At 36.5% G+C, this 14,742-nt stretch overlaps 1 protein-coding gene across 1 annotated transcript in view; it reads left to right on the plus strand.

The window, feature by feature from the left end:
* The window catches only part of DOK6 (docking protein 6), a gene marked incomplete at both ends in the record, with an annotated part of 260,265 nt that overhangs the window by 204,304 nt on the left and 41,219 nt on the right, over window positions 1-14,742 (plus strand). Inside the window, one exon of the mRNA XM_082304009.1 lies at window positions 13,576-13,693. Coding sequence (XP_082160135.1) covers window positions 13,576-13,693 — 118 coding nt within the window. The remainder of the gene's footprint in view (window positions 1-13,575; window positions 13,694-14,742) is intronic.

A 14,742-nucleotide genomic window follows, 5' to 3' on the forward strand; every position in this document is an offset into this window, starting at 1 on the left:
GTTTCTTGTAAACTAAAGTAGCCTATAGAGCTCCTATTATTATTAGCAAAAATAATAGCCGATGAGCCACCCGATGCTCTCAGGAGACAGGTATTATTATAATAATTATACTAATGATTAAAATGAGGCACAGAAAGATTAAGGCCAAATTCAGCTGCATATGAATTGCACAAGGTCATAGAGTAATCAGCTGTACACTGGGAATAACACAGCAACAAAACATCAACAAAACAAATCCTGATTCATAGTCGATTACTTATTCACAGAAAAATTAACTTCTGAAAAATTTATTTTTCACATGGTTTTCATCATTCTTTTGAACTATAATATCATTCTCTGTCTCCTGTCAAGCAAGGCCTTCCTCTGTTTCAGCAACTCTGTTCAGGAGTTCTTTATATCACCCAGGGCAATAGTTAAGGCTTTGTCTCTGATTAATAAGAAACTTCTTTATCAATGATTTACAGAGGGGCACAGTGCTTTTCAGAGGATAGGAGAATTATAAAAAGTAATAATCTGAGAGGGTATCAAAAATTCTCATAATAGTCCTAAAGTTACTCTGTAAATCCCTCCTGTGCTTTGTGTGCTTTGGCTCATCAGGTACCTGTTGGTAGCACAAAAATTAGGTGAAGTTTAGCCTTTGTCTTAATTTAGGTGTTTTTCCCTGCTTCTGTTCCTTTTTTATAAAGATGACATTTTTTAACATGAAAATTATTTATAATAATCTCTCTGATTATGTTTAGACTGAAGACAACACATATTTAGTATCTAAAAAAGCCATATCTGAAATATGGGCACTTTTCCAAGTACAAGCTGTCTTTTGATATGTATTAATCAAAGCCTGTCCAGATAGGGGTTGTTTATGTTCCTTTTTTCTCTCAACCTTGGGTTGTTGGTCTTACATTACTGATATCCCATATGATGCCAGCCATGCTAACAGTTTTTGTTTATCAGCTGTGCAGGAATCTGGTTCAGGAGAAAGGTAAGACAGTAGCACAGACAGTACAGACCCTGTACTGTTGATCTGACATTATTTTACTTACTACAGTAGCAATATTATATAAAAATATGCAGCTAATACAGTAAGCAAAATAATGTCAGGTTCACTCACTGGCACACCACATCTCATTAGCTCTCAGATTTTCAAACCCATTAACTTATGGGATCAGAAAAATTGGCATTAGAAGGGACTGCTGGTGGTCAGCTCACCTAATCTTCTGTTCAAAGCAAGAACATCAAAACTAGATCAAGTTACCCAGGGTCTAACCCAGTGAAGTTTTGAATACCCCCAAGGATGTAGATTATGGGTACCCATTCCAGCACTGGGCTGCTCTCATAGTGAAGAATTTTTCCTTAAGTCTGTCTTGAGTTTCCCTTGCCACAGCCTGTGATTGTTGCCTCTTGTCCTTTCACTGTGCATCTCTAGTAACAGTATTCTTTACAACATACCTTTAAGAATAGGGAGAGAAACTGGAGTTAGATTTTTCTTAGCCTTCTCTTTCTCATGCTGAATAAATATTAGACACTTAATCCAGTGTCACTAATAATTTTCTGCTTTTTAGAGGTTCTCTGCCAGGCTCTCTCCAGTTTGACATTTCTCTTGTGCCAGGGCCCAAACCTGAAGACTCTGTGATTACAGCTGAACTTCCAGAAGTGGTTTCACAAATGCCAAATAATGGGGAAATGTGATTTCCCCCAACCTGTTGGCCATGCTTTTGCTAATGTGGTCCAGTATGTGGTTAACCTCCTTCACTGCATATGTATGCTGCTCATTCATGTTATCACCAGGACCGCTAGGTCCTTTTGGCAGAGCTTTTACCTAGCAAGTCAGTCCCCAGGCTGTACTTATGCACTGAGTTGCTCTGACCCAGTTGCAGCATTAACATCTGTCATTGCTGAACTTCATGAGATTTCTGTCAGCCCTTTTCTCTGCTTTGCTGAGGTCTCTCTAAATGGAAGCCCTCCCATCTGGGTGTTTGACTGCTTCCCCTGGTTTGATGTCATCCCCAAATTTGCTAAGGGTGGATTCTGTCCCACTGCCTATGTTGATGATGAAGATGTTAAAAAGTATTGGAGTACTGGCCCATCTAAGCTGCAGGAATAGGTTTTTCAAAAATGTTTCAGTTCTTCAGTATGCAGCAGCAAAGGGCTTAATGAAGATTTTCCATGCTATGGGAGAAGCATACATCACTCTGTTAACTTATGACTGTCTCAAGGTAAAAGCTGCTAGTCTCATCACATATTCAGTCTGTCAGAATCCATTTCCATGAAGGTAGCTGCCAGGCAAGATTCATATGGATTCATGTGGCTGGCTGTTGAAAGCATATCTCTACAGTGTCTGTGATTCAAAATCCATTGACAAATCAGCTTAGGTTCTTGTTTATAAAATGAAAGAACATGTGGTCTCTTCATTATTCGTAATTGTTTCTCTGTAGCTCACAGTGGTAAAAGTTGAAGTTGTTACTAGCTGAGAGATTTTGTAAAATCATTTGTAAAATGATGGCATTTCTGTAATGTTTCCACATATTGTTCAGTGATCACCTTTACATACATTTTGTATTACATGAAGGAAAAAAGTGATGGAGTTGCAGATTTCCATAGCAACAGGTAGAATTCTATTATTTCCTTTGTTTTGTGAAGCTGGAACTTACCAGCACAGAGACAAAGGATTGTTCTGTTAAATGGCAACCATAGATTTCAAAAGGCTTGAGTTATACAACATATGGTCACGCACCTACAATCTCTACTACATCAAGCAACTTTTGCCAGTGGAAAAAACCCACCTGAGTTACTGTCTGAAAATGAAATCAAACTGAGAAAGCTTGCCAGTTGTAGGATTTATTAGGCTGATGCAAGTATGTTGAAAGATACAGCAATTTACAAACATTTCTCTGTTTCCTCCTTTCCAAATTGGGTTCCTGATTTGCAACTATTTTTGCTACATTAGTAAACTAGCATCAATAAAGAAGCAAAAATTTTACTAGCTTCTTTTATATGCAGAAATTTGGACTGTGATTTGAAGAGTCTTGTCTCTTATTTGAAGTTTTTTCTGGATCCCCAAAAATATTTCCAAAGATACATTATGTATATTTATTTAGAAGTGTGTCCATTGCTTTTGAATGATTGCTTACTGCAATTTTAAAACTGAGCAATGTCAAGAATTATCTGGCTGTATCTATCTATATACACAATCATGATGTGATCCCCATGTGTGTGAGCACACACAGTGGAAAAGGATAGCCCTTTATTTTTATACACCAGCTTGTCAGTTGATTTTAAATCCATAAAAGCCTGCTAAAGGCAATGGAGCTACTAAAGTAAATATTAAATGAAATATGAATGAATTACTTTAAATTAAACTAATATATTTATTTGTGTGTTCATATGCACAGGCATATTTTTTTACACCCCCCCCCCAAAAAAATATAGTATATTTCAAAGCTAAAAGTTAATAATTTACATTCACATACATTCATGTGCATTGCACATGTATAGCTAGCCCCAATATGTATGATTCAAGATGCATTTGTAATGTTTAAAAGTGACTAGTTAAAAGGAAGGAAATGTGTTCTTTTGGAAGGTATTGAAGAGTCATCTAAGAGGTCTCTACTATTTGATAGTAATTTTTGTATATTTTGGGTTTGCTATTTTTTTCTTTTTAATTGAAATGTCTTTATGACTTATAAAACTAACTTCTGAAAATGTCAGAAAGTCGAGGTCAGCAAGAGTATGTGTGTTACTGAATACTGGAGTCACACACTGATAAGCTTAATACGGAATATTCATGAAAGGTTATTGATGATTATTGTTTCAGCAAGTATTCAGAAAATTGTCTTCCTGTCATTTTATTAAAGTTCATTGGTACCAGCAATTTCTATATATTGAAATGAAGTAGCTAAAAGAAATGTGATTTCCACAAACGTGTAATTGGAAACTACTGATCTGTTTTAGACAATAGAAGAAAAACTTCATAAGAAAGCTTGTGAGGTCCAAGGAATTTGCTTTATCAGAAGAATGAAACTCAAATAACTGTACAGTGAACACTTTTAATATAGATTTTAGCATTTTTTTGCCAAAATACATATGTAAGCCTTAGAATTCCAATTTTTCAGCCCCAAACTTACTCAGGTAAGGTTCTCCCAATGGGGGCCATTCTGAGTTCATCCTTAATTTCACCTGTCTTGCCACATGCTAGAGAGAGCTTTTGAAGTCTGTTCTCCACTGAGGGACATTTTTTCATGCCATGACTTTTACCATGCCAGCTCTAAAACTGGCCAAGTCTACTTCTATGAAGGCAGAAAGGCGATCCTTCCAGTGCTCTCAAGTAAAATATTGAGGATTTCTAGTGTCCCAAATACTTCTTTAAGGTATGTCATATCTTTTGGCAAGCAATACCATGAAAAAACTCACATGTTTTGAAATCTTCTCCAAAGCATATCAGGCTGAGGTCAGACATGAGCAGCTTTGTCAGAGAGAGGGATACCCAACAGAGCAAGGAGAGTAAAAAGCAGACAGAGGAAGGTGGACAAGAGTTTTTAAGTCGGCACTGATGGCAAGCCTCACTATTTTTAACTTTGACTTGACACACCTCATGACAGAGAATCTTCTGAAATACCATAAATTTCAGGTTGAATTCCTTAGAAAAACAATTACTCCTGGTGAAGCATACCAGCCTCTGTGGACATTCTCTTTCTTTGACCTCTCCAACTGATGCATTTCAGTTTGTTCTTTCTCACCCCAACTTACTTATCCCTACATTGTTCAAAAGATAAATTGCACACTCTCCCTTTTCAGTAAAACCTTCTCTATATTTTTGGAGATGCTAATACAGAATCACAGACTGGTTGAGGACAGAATGGACCTCTGGAAGTCATCTTGCCAACTCCCCTGGTTCACGCAGGGCCACCTGGAACTGGTTGCCCAGGACCATGTCCAGGTGGCTGTTGAATATCTCCAAAGTGGGAGACTCCACAACCTCCCTGGGCAACCTATGCCAGTGCTCAGTCACCCTCACGGTAAAAATGTGTTTCCTGATGTTCAGAGGGAACCTCCTGTGTTTCAGTTTGTGGCCATTGGTCCTGTCACTGGGCACCACTGGAAAGAGCCTGGCTCTGTCTTCTTTGCACCCTTCCTTCAGGTATTTACAAACATTGATAAGATTCCCCTGGAACCTTCTCTTCTCCAAGCTAAACAATCTCAGCTCTTTCAGCCTTTCCTCATAGGAGAAATGCTCCAATCCCTTTGTCATCTTAGTGGTGCTTTGCTGAACTCTTTCCAGCATGTCCATGTCTCTCTTGCACTGGGAAGCCCAGAACTGGACCTAGCACTCCAGGTATGGCCTCACCAGTGCTGAGTAGAGGGGAAGGATCACCTCTCATGACCTGCTGGCAACAGTCCTCCTAATGCAGCCCAGGATACTGGTGGCCTTCTTTGCCACAAGGGCATCTTGCTGGCTTATCTTCAACTTGGTGTCCACCAGGACCCCCAAGTCCTTTTCTGAAAAGCTGCTTTCCAGCTAGGTGAACCCAGAATATACTGGTGCCTGGGGTTGTTCCTCCCCAGGTGCAGGACTTTGCACTTTCCCTTGTTGAACTGCATGATGTTCCTGTCAGCCCATTTCTTCAGACTGTTGAGGTCCCTCTGGATGGCAGCATGACCCTCTGGCATATGAGCCACTCCTCCCAGTCTTGTAACATAAGTATATCTGCTGAGTGTGCACTCTGCCCCATCATGCAGACGATTAATGACGATGAACAGGACTGGATTCAGTATTGACCCCTGGGGTACACTGCTAGTTACTGACCTCCAACTAGTTTTCATGCCACCGATCACCACCCTCTAAGCCCATACATTCAGCCAGTTTTCAGTCCTCCTTATTGAAATGGGCTGCTCATCCAGCCCACGCTTCATCACCTTCTCCATAAGGACCTTATGGGAAACAGTGTCAAAAGCCTCCCTGAAGTCAAAGTAGACAATATGTCCACTGCTCTCCCCTCATCTACTATGCCAGTTTTTTCATCATAGAAGAGTTTCAGATTGACCAAACATGTCTTTCTTTTGGTGAATTTATGTTGACTAATCCTGATGACCTTCTTATCCTTCATGTGCCTGGAAATGATTTCCAGGATTAGCTGCTCCATCATCTTCCCAGGGACTGAGGTGAGGCTGACCAGCCTGTAGTTCCCTTGGTCCTCTTTCTTCCCCCTCTTGAAGATAGCAGTGTCATTGACTTTCCTCCTGTCCTCAGGCATCAATCCCAGTCGCAATGTTGTTTTGGCAAACCGAATAACATTTCCTGTACTCTAATGGCTACTATTAACTCCTTAATTCAGTGAAGACCAAAACTCCTCCTAGCCCTCTCATCATTGACTTGTATTTTATATCACCTACTAACAAACACTCAATGATGTACATAATTCACCATTTGTCTCTGAAACGAGACAAAGCTCTAAATGAATATTTCATTGATGAACTGCTTGAGATGAATGACCCCTAGAACATATCTTTGAAGGTTAAGCTAATACCCCAGAGTTTAAGCTGATCTATATCATTGTGTTCTATGCCACCCGCCTTCACTTTAAACATTCATGAGTCAACATGATGAACTGTTCTAGGACTGTGATTCATTTCCATTTTGACTTGAATAAATTGTGTAGAGATGTGATATTATTTTGGATTTTCCTTCTCAGTTTTAGGTGTTTTTTTGTTCTGATCCTTCCCGTTTCCCATCTGGAAATAACCATACCTTTAAACAAGTGTATCAGTACTGAGCACTTTCAAAAATCCTACATTTTTACTTTTAAAACCTGAAGACTTTGCCTTGGGTGACACTGCTTAGAGAAATTATTTTATAGTTCCACACAGTCTTATCCCTAAATGTTGTATATTTTCAGGTCAACAAATATCTATCTGCAAAATCTTTTCCTTCATGTCGTCCAGCACCTCTCTTTCATAAAAGCTCCCATTTCATGGTAACAAAAAGGACAATCAATATCTGTACAATCAATATCAATGCCTGTACAATACTGGATTCTCTATCATATATATATGTATTTATTGAAGAAATTAACTTAACCTGCTAGCAATTTCTCCTGTGTGTTAGAGACTCCTACCATTTAATTGTGCTTGTTTCCACTAAGATCTACTGTATAGTCAGGCTTGAGATAGTCTCAGGTCTGTTCATGTCAGCACCATCTCCCATGTTATTAGTGAATGGTTTTATACAATGAAAAATGAATAAAGTATTTCATATACTGCCTAGATATAATACAATCGCTCAAAACTTGTAAAGATGTAAGAACCTGACATTCTGCCCTCACAGTAATGAGTATAGTTTCCATAGACAGGAAACTTCTTTCATGAAAGAAACAAAAACACAATTTAGTGACAGGGTATAGGTGAAGAAACACACCTTACTGACATTCAACAAATATAATCCCAATGCAGTGTAAAATCCAGCTACTTTACTCCAACATTAATCCATTCTGTCAGACAACAAAGTGATCTATTATGAGCTTCTTTTAGAGGAAAGAAAAAAAAAAAAAGAAAAAAAACGAACACACTTCTGCCAGAAAAGGAGCAAAATGTCCTAATTCTCTCTTTATAGTGTGGCCAAGGAGATTAGAAAAAAAAAATCAGTCCCATTGAATCTCCCTTCAGAATGCTTTTCTTTCGCCATTGCTTTATTATTCATACATAATATTATTCCACCGCCAAAGAATAATCATCATCCACCTTGGCACTGAAAAGCAATGTTATTATTTGGAGATTTTTTCCTCCATAATTGATTAAGAAACTCTCTAAAGGGTCATAAGAAGGTTAGAATAGCTACTGAAAACCTAAATGCTAGGAATATATTACAAAGGCTAAAGTCATTGAAATGACTTTCACAGTTAGCTTTTCTATAAGTCTTTTCAGAAGACTTATGAGGTCGTATATTGGTGGGGCTTTTGCCAGTATTGTGTATTCTCTCAGGAGCAGCAAGCTGGATAAAAATGTAAAAATAAACATAAAGCAGTGCATAGCAAATAAATAGTATGCTAATACCTCTAAGTGTTTATATTAATAGTAGGCACCTTTAAGCAATGAACACAGTCCAAATAACATATGACTATTTTCTAAGCAAGCTAAGTGAAAGTGAACAGAGGGTTTTGGGGAAATTATAAACAGAGAATAATTATTAGTAAGACATCAACAAAGGGAAGAATATTGTCATTGGACTTTCATAAGAATATATCCTGTGTCCAGTTTCATTAAGTATTTTCATAGAAGTTTTTGATCAAGGCACAATCTAATTATTAGACTTCTGGATCTTACAGTTATAAGACAATATGGAAGTGGGTCAATGAAGAGACAGAATTCAAAATGACAAGTTGAAAAATTGTTTGGAACAGCAGAATAAAATTCAACAGAAACATGGGCAAAACACTGTGCTTAAGAAGGAATAATCTGCTCGACAGAACTGGATGGGAACTGCTTCTTGTACAAGAGGTGTATGCGTCATAGTATGCAAGTTAAACATGGGACAATAGTATCTGCTTTTGCAAAAAAGGCAAACATGACCTTTTTCTTGGTTATTACTGAAAACTCTTTTTCTTTTTTAAAAATACTTCTTCCCTCTTGCTTGTTTTCTAACTCAGCTGGTAGCTCAGCTGGCACGGCAGCTGATATTACCTTCTAGATTTTGTGATTCTTAAACTCTGGTAATTTGCTGCTGTGGATATCAGTGAAATGAGTTTGTGCTATTCCACTGTCAGCTAATGGACACTTGAGAAGTGAAATATATTTCTTGACCCCTCTTCCTCTTCAAGACATAACACACAAAGCAACCTTCTTTAGAGTTATAAAGAAAAAAAATTTAAATAGTGATATTTAATTCATATTTCCAGACTACAGTTCTTGTTAGTCTTCTGTGACCTAGTTCTCTTGCTATTTGTTTAAAGACTCTAATAAGAATGTGAAATGAGCTGGGTTTTTTATCCATAATAAACTAACCTATTTCCAGAGCATATCTGTAAAAAGCAAACTATTTTTATTGCAGGCTAAAAAATGGAATGAACTGTATATTGTTCAGTTCTTCTCCCCAGGCCAAATGTATTTTCTGTCACCTTCAGTGTTTTGACTTTTTTAATGCAAAAAGAAAATGAGAGAATAATATGCTAAACAGATCAAAGCTCAGAACCCTAATACATTTAACAGGCTCTATTCTTGGAACTATTTTCATTATTGATATCAGAGTAACAAATCTATTTAAGTCAATGGAGATAGCCTATGGGAATTAAAAGAAAATTTAGCCCTTAAGCCTTGTCTCGTGAAAGAACAATAATGAAAAATATGGGGAACTACTTACAGTGACACATTAATAGATCTATTTTTTATTTCTTTTTTTAATCAAATAGTCCTTTAAGAATTATAAAGTTGTTGCTGGCAATGCAAAGGCTTCATATGTGTTAATATTTTGGATATTTTGGATTTGGATATTGGATTTTGATACAGGAAAGAAATGTAACATTCACTGTGTGAAAGGTACCTTATCAAAGAAAGATTCTGGAGGAAACTGTAGGAAACCTAACTACTAGGTATTTCATGTCAGATCACAAAAATGTTTCAGTGATGGATTTTTTTTTTTTAATATTCCCACCAAAAAAATCCCTGAGCTGATGTGATTTTGATGTATGCATTTCTACTTTTCTTTTTGCCCAAGTTCTAATTACATCATAATTTTCTCCCTCTTAAATTGGGCAAAAAAGTCTGGATTATGTTTTTCATTTCCTGAAGCCTCATCAGATTTGAGAAGTATTTGTAGCAAAATCATTCTAGATGCATGTTTTATCTAACGCTACATTAATATATTATATATGTTTAATTTGGTATACTGCTTTTACTTTCCTCTATATTTCTCTACCTAGATACCAAGGACTAAGGTCATTTCATAGATGCAAGACTGCAAAAAAACCACAGTGAAGTCATAGAATGGTTTGAGTTGGAAGGGACCTTTAAAGGTCTAGCCCATCCCCCCTGCAATGAGCAGGTACACCTTCAACTACATCAGATTGCTTAGAACCCCATCCAGCCTGACCTTGAATGTTTCCAGGGATGGGGCATCCACAACCTCTCTGGGCAATCTGTTCCAGTGTTTCACCACCTTCATCATAAAAAATTTCTTCCTTGTACCTAGTCTGAATCTACCCTCTTTTAGTTTAAAACCATTACCACTTGTCCTATCACTACAGACCCTATTAAAAAGTCTGTCCCCATCTTTCTTATAAGCCCCTTTTAAGTACTGAAAGGCCGCAATAAGGTCTTCCCAGAGCCTTCTCTTCTCCAGGCTTAACAACCCGAACTCTCTCAGCCTTTCCTCATAGGAGAGGTCTTCCATCCCTGTGATCATTTTTGTGGCCCTCCTCTGGACCTGCTCCAACAGGTCCATGTCTTTCTTGTGCTGAGGATTCCAGAGCTGGACACCATACTCCAGGTGGGGTCTCACCAGAGCAGAGTAGAGGGGCAGACTCATATCAAATTCATTCCCAGATCAAAGTGCTTATTTCTTATATGTGTCTGTGCTACCTTTGCAATTATGGGCCCTTTCTGTATGATTGATGCTAATGTATCATCTGAGCCTGTTTTGCCAGCTCCTGAGGAAAATGTGCCAGTGTTGGAAGCAACAGCTGAACATTGATCTCTTACATAAGAAGGGATCCATACTCAAAGATCTTGATTTAATTTTGTAAGTACTAAATAGGCTTAAGGAGATAGGTGAAATAATTTTTAAAGATTTTTCTTTTAATTGTTATGTTTATGTTAAATTAAGGACAGAAATAAGTTTGTGAAGGAAAATGATGGTCTACATGTTTCAAGAACAGAAGAAAATTAAAAGATTATTTACTTGATTTTCTATAGTGAAATGTTCTCTGTTTGAGTTAGCTTATTCAGAAAAGGGTAGAGAAGTCAGTTGTTTTTTAATGAGGCATAGTAAAAAGGCGAAAGGGAAGAGCATCTAGGATAAAGTCTTTGAACTTACTCAGAGTGATCTCTTCAACTGGTCTGGAACACCAGAAGTCTCAAACCTTAGTGACTAATTATTTAACAAGTAAACAGTTCTGGTTCATCTACCCTGATTTACAAATTGATTGTTTGGTTTGTTTTTCTTTTTTCTTTTTATATTGATAAAAAAATAAAAAGCAAAATTGTAGTTAATAGTGATCTAACAATTAGTAAGAATAACCTCATGGACAAATTAATGTACTATTACATTATCATCATTTATATAATATACAAGGTGATAAGGTCTTCAAATCCATATATTTATGTTTATATTTTAAAGTCTCAAATTAAAAACAAAATTGACAATGTATTTTAATGTATTTTTTTTCTGAGTATGATATTTTAATAAAATAGAAATTGCATTTTCTCTCTATGAAGTCCCCAAAGAAATGTAGTTAATCTGGTCCTATTGCAGTTAGCATATGGTGATACTTCTTGCCCAAAAGGTGATATCAGAAATTGTTCTTTAATTAGAGAATCTGAGGAAACAAAGTACTGTGAATGCTCACAATGTGATCTTCTGCGCTAGAGCAGGTCTTACCTTAATTTATAATAAGAATGGATCTTTTTTGTTCTTTCAAAGCTTTAATGTGTGCATATAAAGTTCTTCTGCATCAGTGTTGGTCAGATCAGGCAGGAGCTAATCACCTCAGATCAGGAATAATGGTATAACTTTAACCACCTCAATTCAGTCCGTGGATTTAGCTTTGAGATAATGAACCATAGCCAAAGTGGTTCCCTTTACTGGAATTATTTTTTTCCAGAATACATACTAATAGAAAGTTTGCCTGTTGCCTCAATACTATAATTTACCTTTTGCATGAATAAATCATCAATAAATCATCTGTGTATTGAAGTTCCATGATTTTATTTATTTTTCTTACTCAACAAAGTTACCCTTGTTACTCTTGCTCTACTAACATGGTAAAATAAATTAGAAGGTTTGTCATTATCCTTATCTCCACAATAAAGGAAATTCTCTTTATCAATAAACTTTAAATTCTCAAGCCTTGCTAAAAGTAGAATTCCTGTGATAAGGATTTTGAACTTTTTTTAATGCAGGACATGTTTCTGCAAGCTCTTTACTTCATATCGAATAGCTTCTAGTGATGATCTGTACCACTAACAAATGAAACATAATATTTGGCTATAAATGAGCAGAAAAGACATTAGCTGTAGACAGGGAGCAATTTTGATGACAATTCTCAAGGAAGTCATTTTAATAGATTGATCTGAAGCAAAATGTCTGCCGCACATCAGTGTGTGTTAATATTCAAAAATTAAACAATTGTAGATCTTCGGGTGGATACTGTCTCTAAGATGTTGTTTGTTTGGGGTTTTTTTAATTACAGATTAGCATGAGTTTGTACAGATAAAAATGGCTTTTTTAATTTGGCATTATGATTCTGAATAAGGAATTCCTAGGAGTTAATCATTAGCCTGCAGTAAATGATCCAGACCTTGAATACCTTCTGCTCTGTAGCTGAATTCTCTGAAAATGTGGATTTCTAGGCACACCCTTTCAGAGTACCACCCTCACCATCCTGGTGCCGCTCCTGAAATTAAGAGGTTTTCCACTCTAAATCTTCAGTCATAATTGATCCTTCAGTGTTGATCCTTCCAGACATCCCCTGAAGAAATTACATGCCCCAGAGCATCATCGTGATTTGTTAGATCCCGCAAATTACTGATAGCATTTTATAGTCTGTAAAGCCAGAGATACAAAAATTTTACACATACATTCTCTTCTCTTCTAGACAGAGAAAGCATAAGTTATACATGTATAACCCAAAGAGGTTATCAGGATGCACAATCCTCCCTCATTCTTTTTTTTCTATAGCTTAGTCTTGTCTTTCACTCACATCTATAGTGCATTGGAGACAGAGCTCTCTTTATTAAAGTTTACATTCCTCGTATCGAGTTTCTGTGCCATGGCTCTTGTACATATGGACACTTATCATGCAATTCACAGTTTTTGTTGCATGAAGTCCACTGGACTGGGAAAATTTGGTCTTGAGGCTGTAGCCTGCTACTGATGATGAGATGCCTCCACTTGAATGGAGGATTAGGAGATTAATGACTCTTCATTGCTAATTCTCTGCTGGTTGTCTCAGATTCTCTGTTAGCATCTTTCTAGGTATTCAATCCAATATGCAGGTTAAATGACCAAAAAGAAATGTGATTGTAGGGGGATTTAAGATTTCATGCATATGCTAATCTATCATTATCATAAAGTTAAAGACGAAAATAACAAAATCCTGGCAAAAACAAGAATAGCTGTAGATAAATACGACATATTCCTATGTCCTAATATTAACTGTGCTAATGAACCTATATACCCAAGTACACTTTTGCAGCTTTTTTCTGAGCATTCACAGTGCTGATGCTTGTAACACAGTTTAAATGATAGTATAAAACCTGTGGTAATTCAGGAAATAGTATCTGCATAACAACATTGGTTCAATTTACAGTTTTGAGATTATCTATCAAGTATGGTTATGTGTGATCTTCCATTTATGTTTGCTTTGGTTTTAGCTCCAGACCAGTCTGTCTGAACCAATGACATTATCCAAGTCGATCTCACTTCCTCGTAGTGCGTATTGGCATCATATCACCCGGCAGAACAGCGTTGGAGAAATCTACAGTTTGCAAGGCAAGTTCCTTATAAGTAAATGCCATGTCCATTAGCTTATTTCCATTTGGCCAGAATTTATGCAAATTGCTTTTTATTTGCACTGGTTGTTTTCCCTTCATTTCACTTTATCAGTTGTCAGGAACCTCAGCAGGATTCTCAAATTTACATAAAACAGGTTTCTTTTAGTCATTTTGTAAACTAATGGTGAAAATTATTCCCAGAATTGCCACATAAAGCTGGATAGCCAATTTGGCTCAATGTAGCTTCTCAGTAGCTAATGAATGTCAGGTTGTTTTAGTATTTTCTTCCAATAAGATTGTGTATGTATTTGGACAACCTCAGGGTGCCCAATTAAATCTTCATAAAGTGGCTATATGAGTCGCAAGATTAAAATAAAATAATTCTAGGAATAAGAGCTATTCTTGGTGAATTTACATGGTGAATCATATATATGAACTGTTGATTTGACCAGCTTACAGGCCTTCTGTATATACATATCGTCTTTTTCTGTCTCCAATTCTCTTTCATATGTCTAGATGCTAAGCTATTTGCTTAAGACTTTAAATGCTATAATTAACATAACATGACGATGATGATGATGATTCACTGCTCTTAAACTGAAATTGATTTGTATCTTTTAGGAAACTGAAATTATTGTTACATTTAAAATGTAGACCTTAGTTAATAGTATTGTTTTCACTTTTAAAAAATAACAACCTATCATAAACATGTATTACATAAACTTTGTATTACTTGGAAGAGGATTAAGGATTTCATTTCACTTTTCTCTTAATAATCTGTTTGCATAAGTAATTTACATTTAGATAAGAAGTCAGAAACTGCTCACAAACAAGAGTATCCAATGCAAGAAAGCATAGTACATGTTTTCATGAAAATAAGTGAAATGCAGTACATATAGATGAAAGACATGAAGTGTTTTGTTTTGTAAATTATCACATAAATTTAAATCAGCAGGTGAGCTGTGAATTCAGTGGGTGACTCACTAAAGGGCACAGCATTTGTTTCCCACCATCCCCCATACAACAACGACAAAGTGAATTTCTAAT

Source organism: Platalea leucorodia (genome assembly GCF_965183815.1).
Source record: "Platalea leucorodia genome assembly, chromosome: 1".
NCBI lineage: Eukaryota > Metazoa > Chordata > Aves > Pelecaniformes > Threskiornithidae > Platalea > Platalea leucorodia.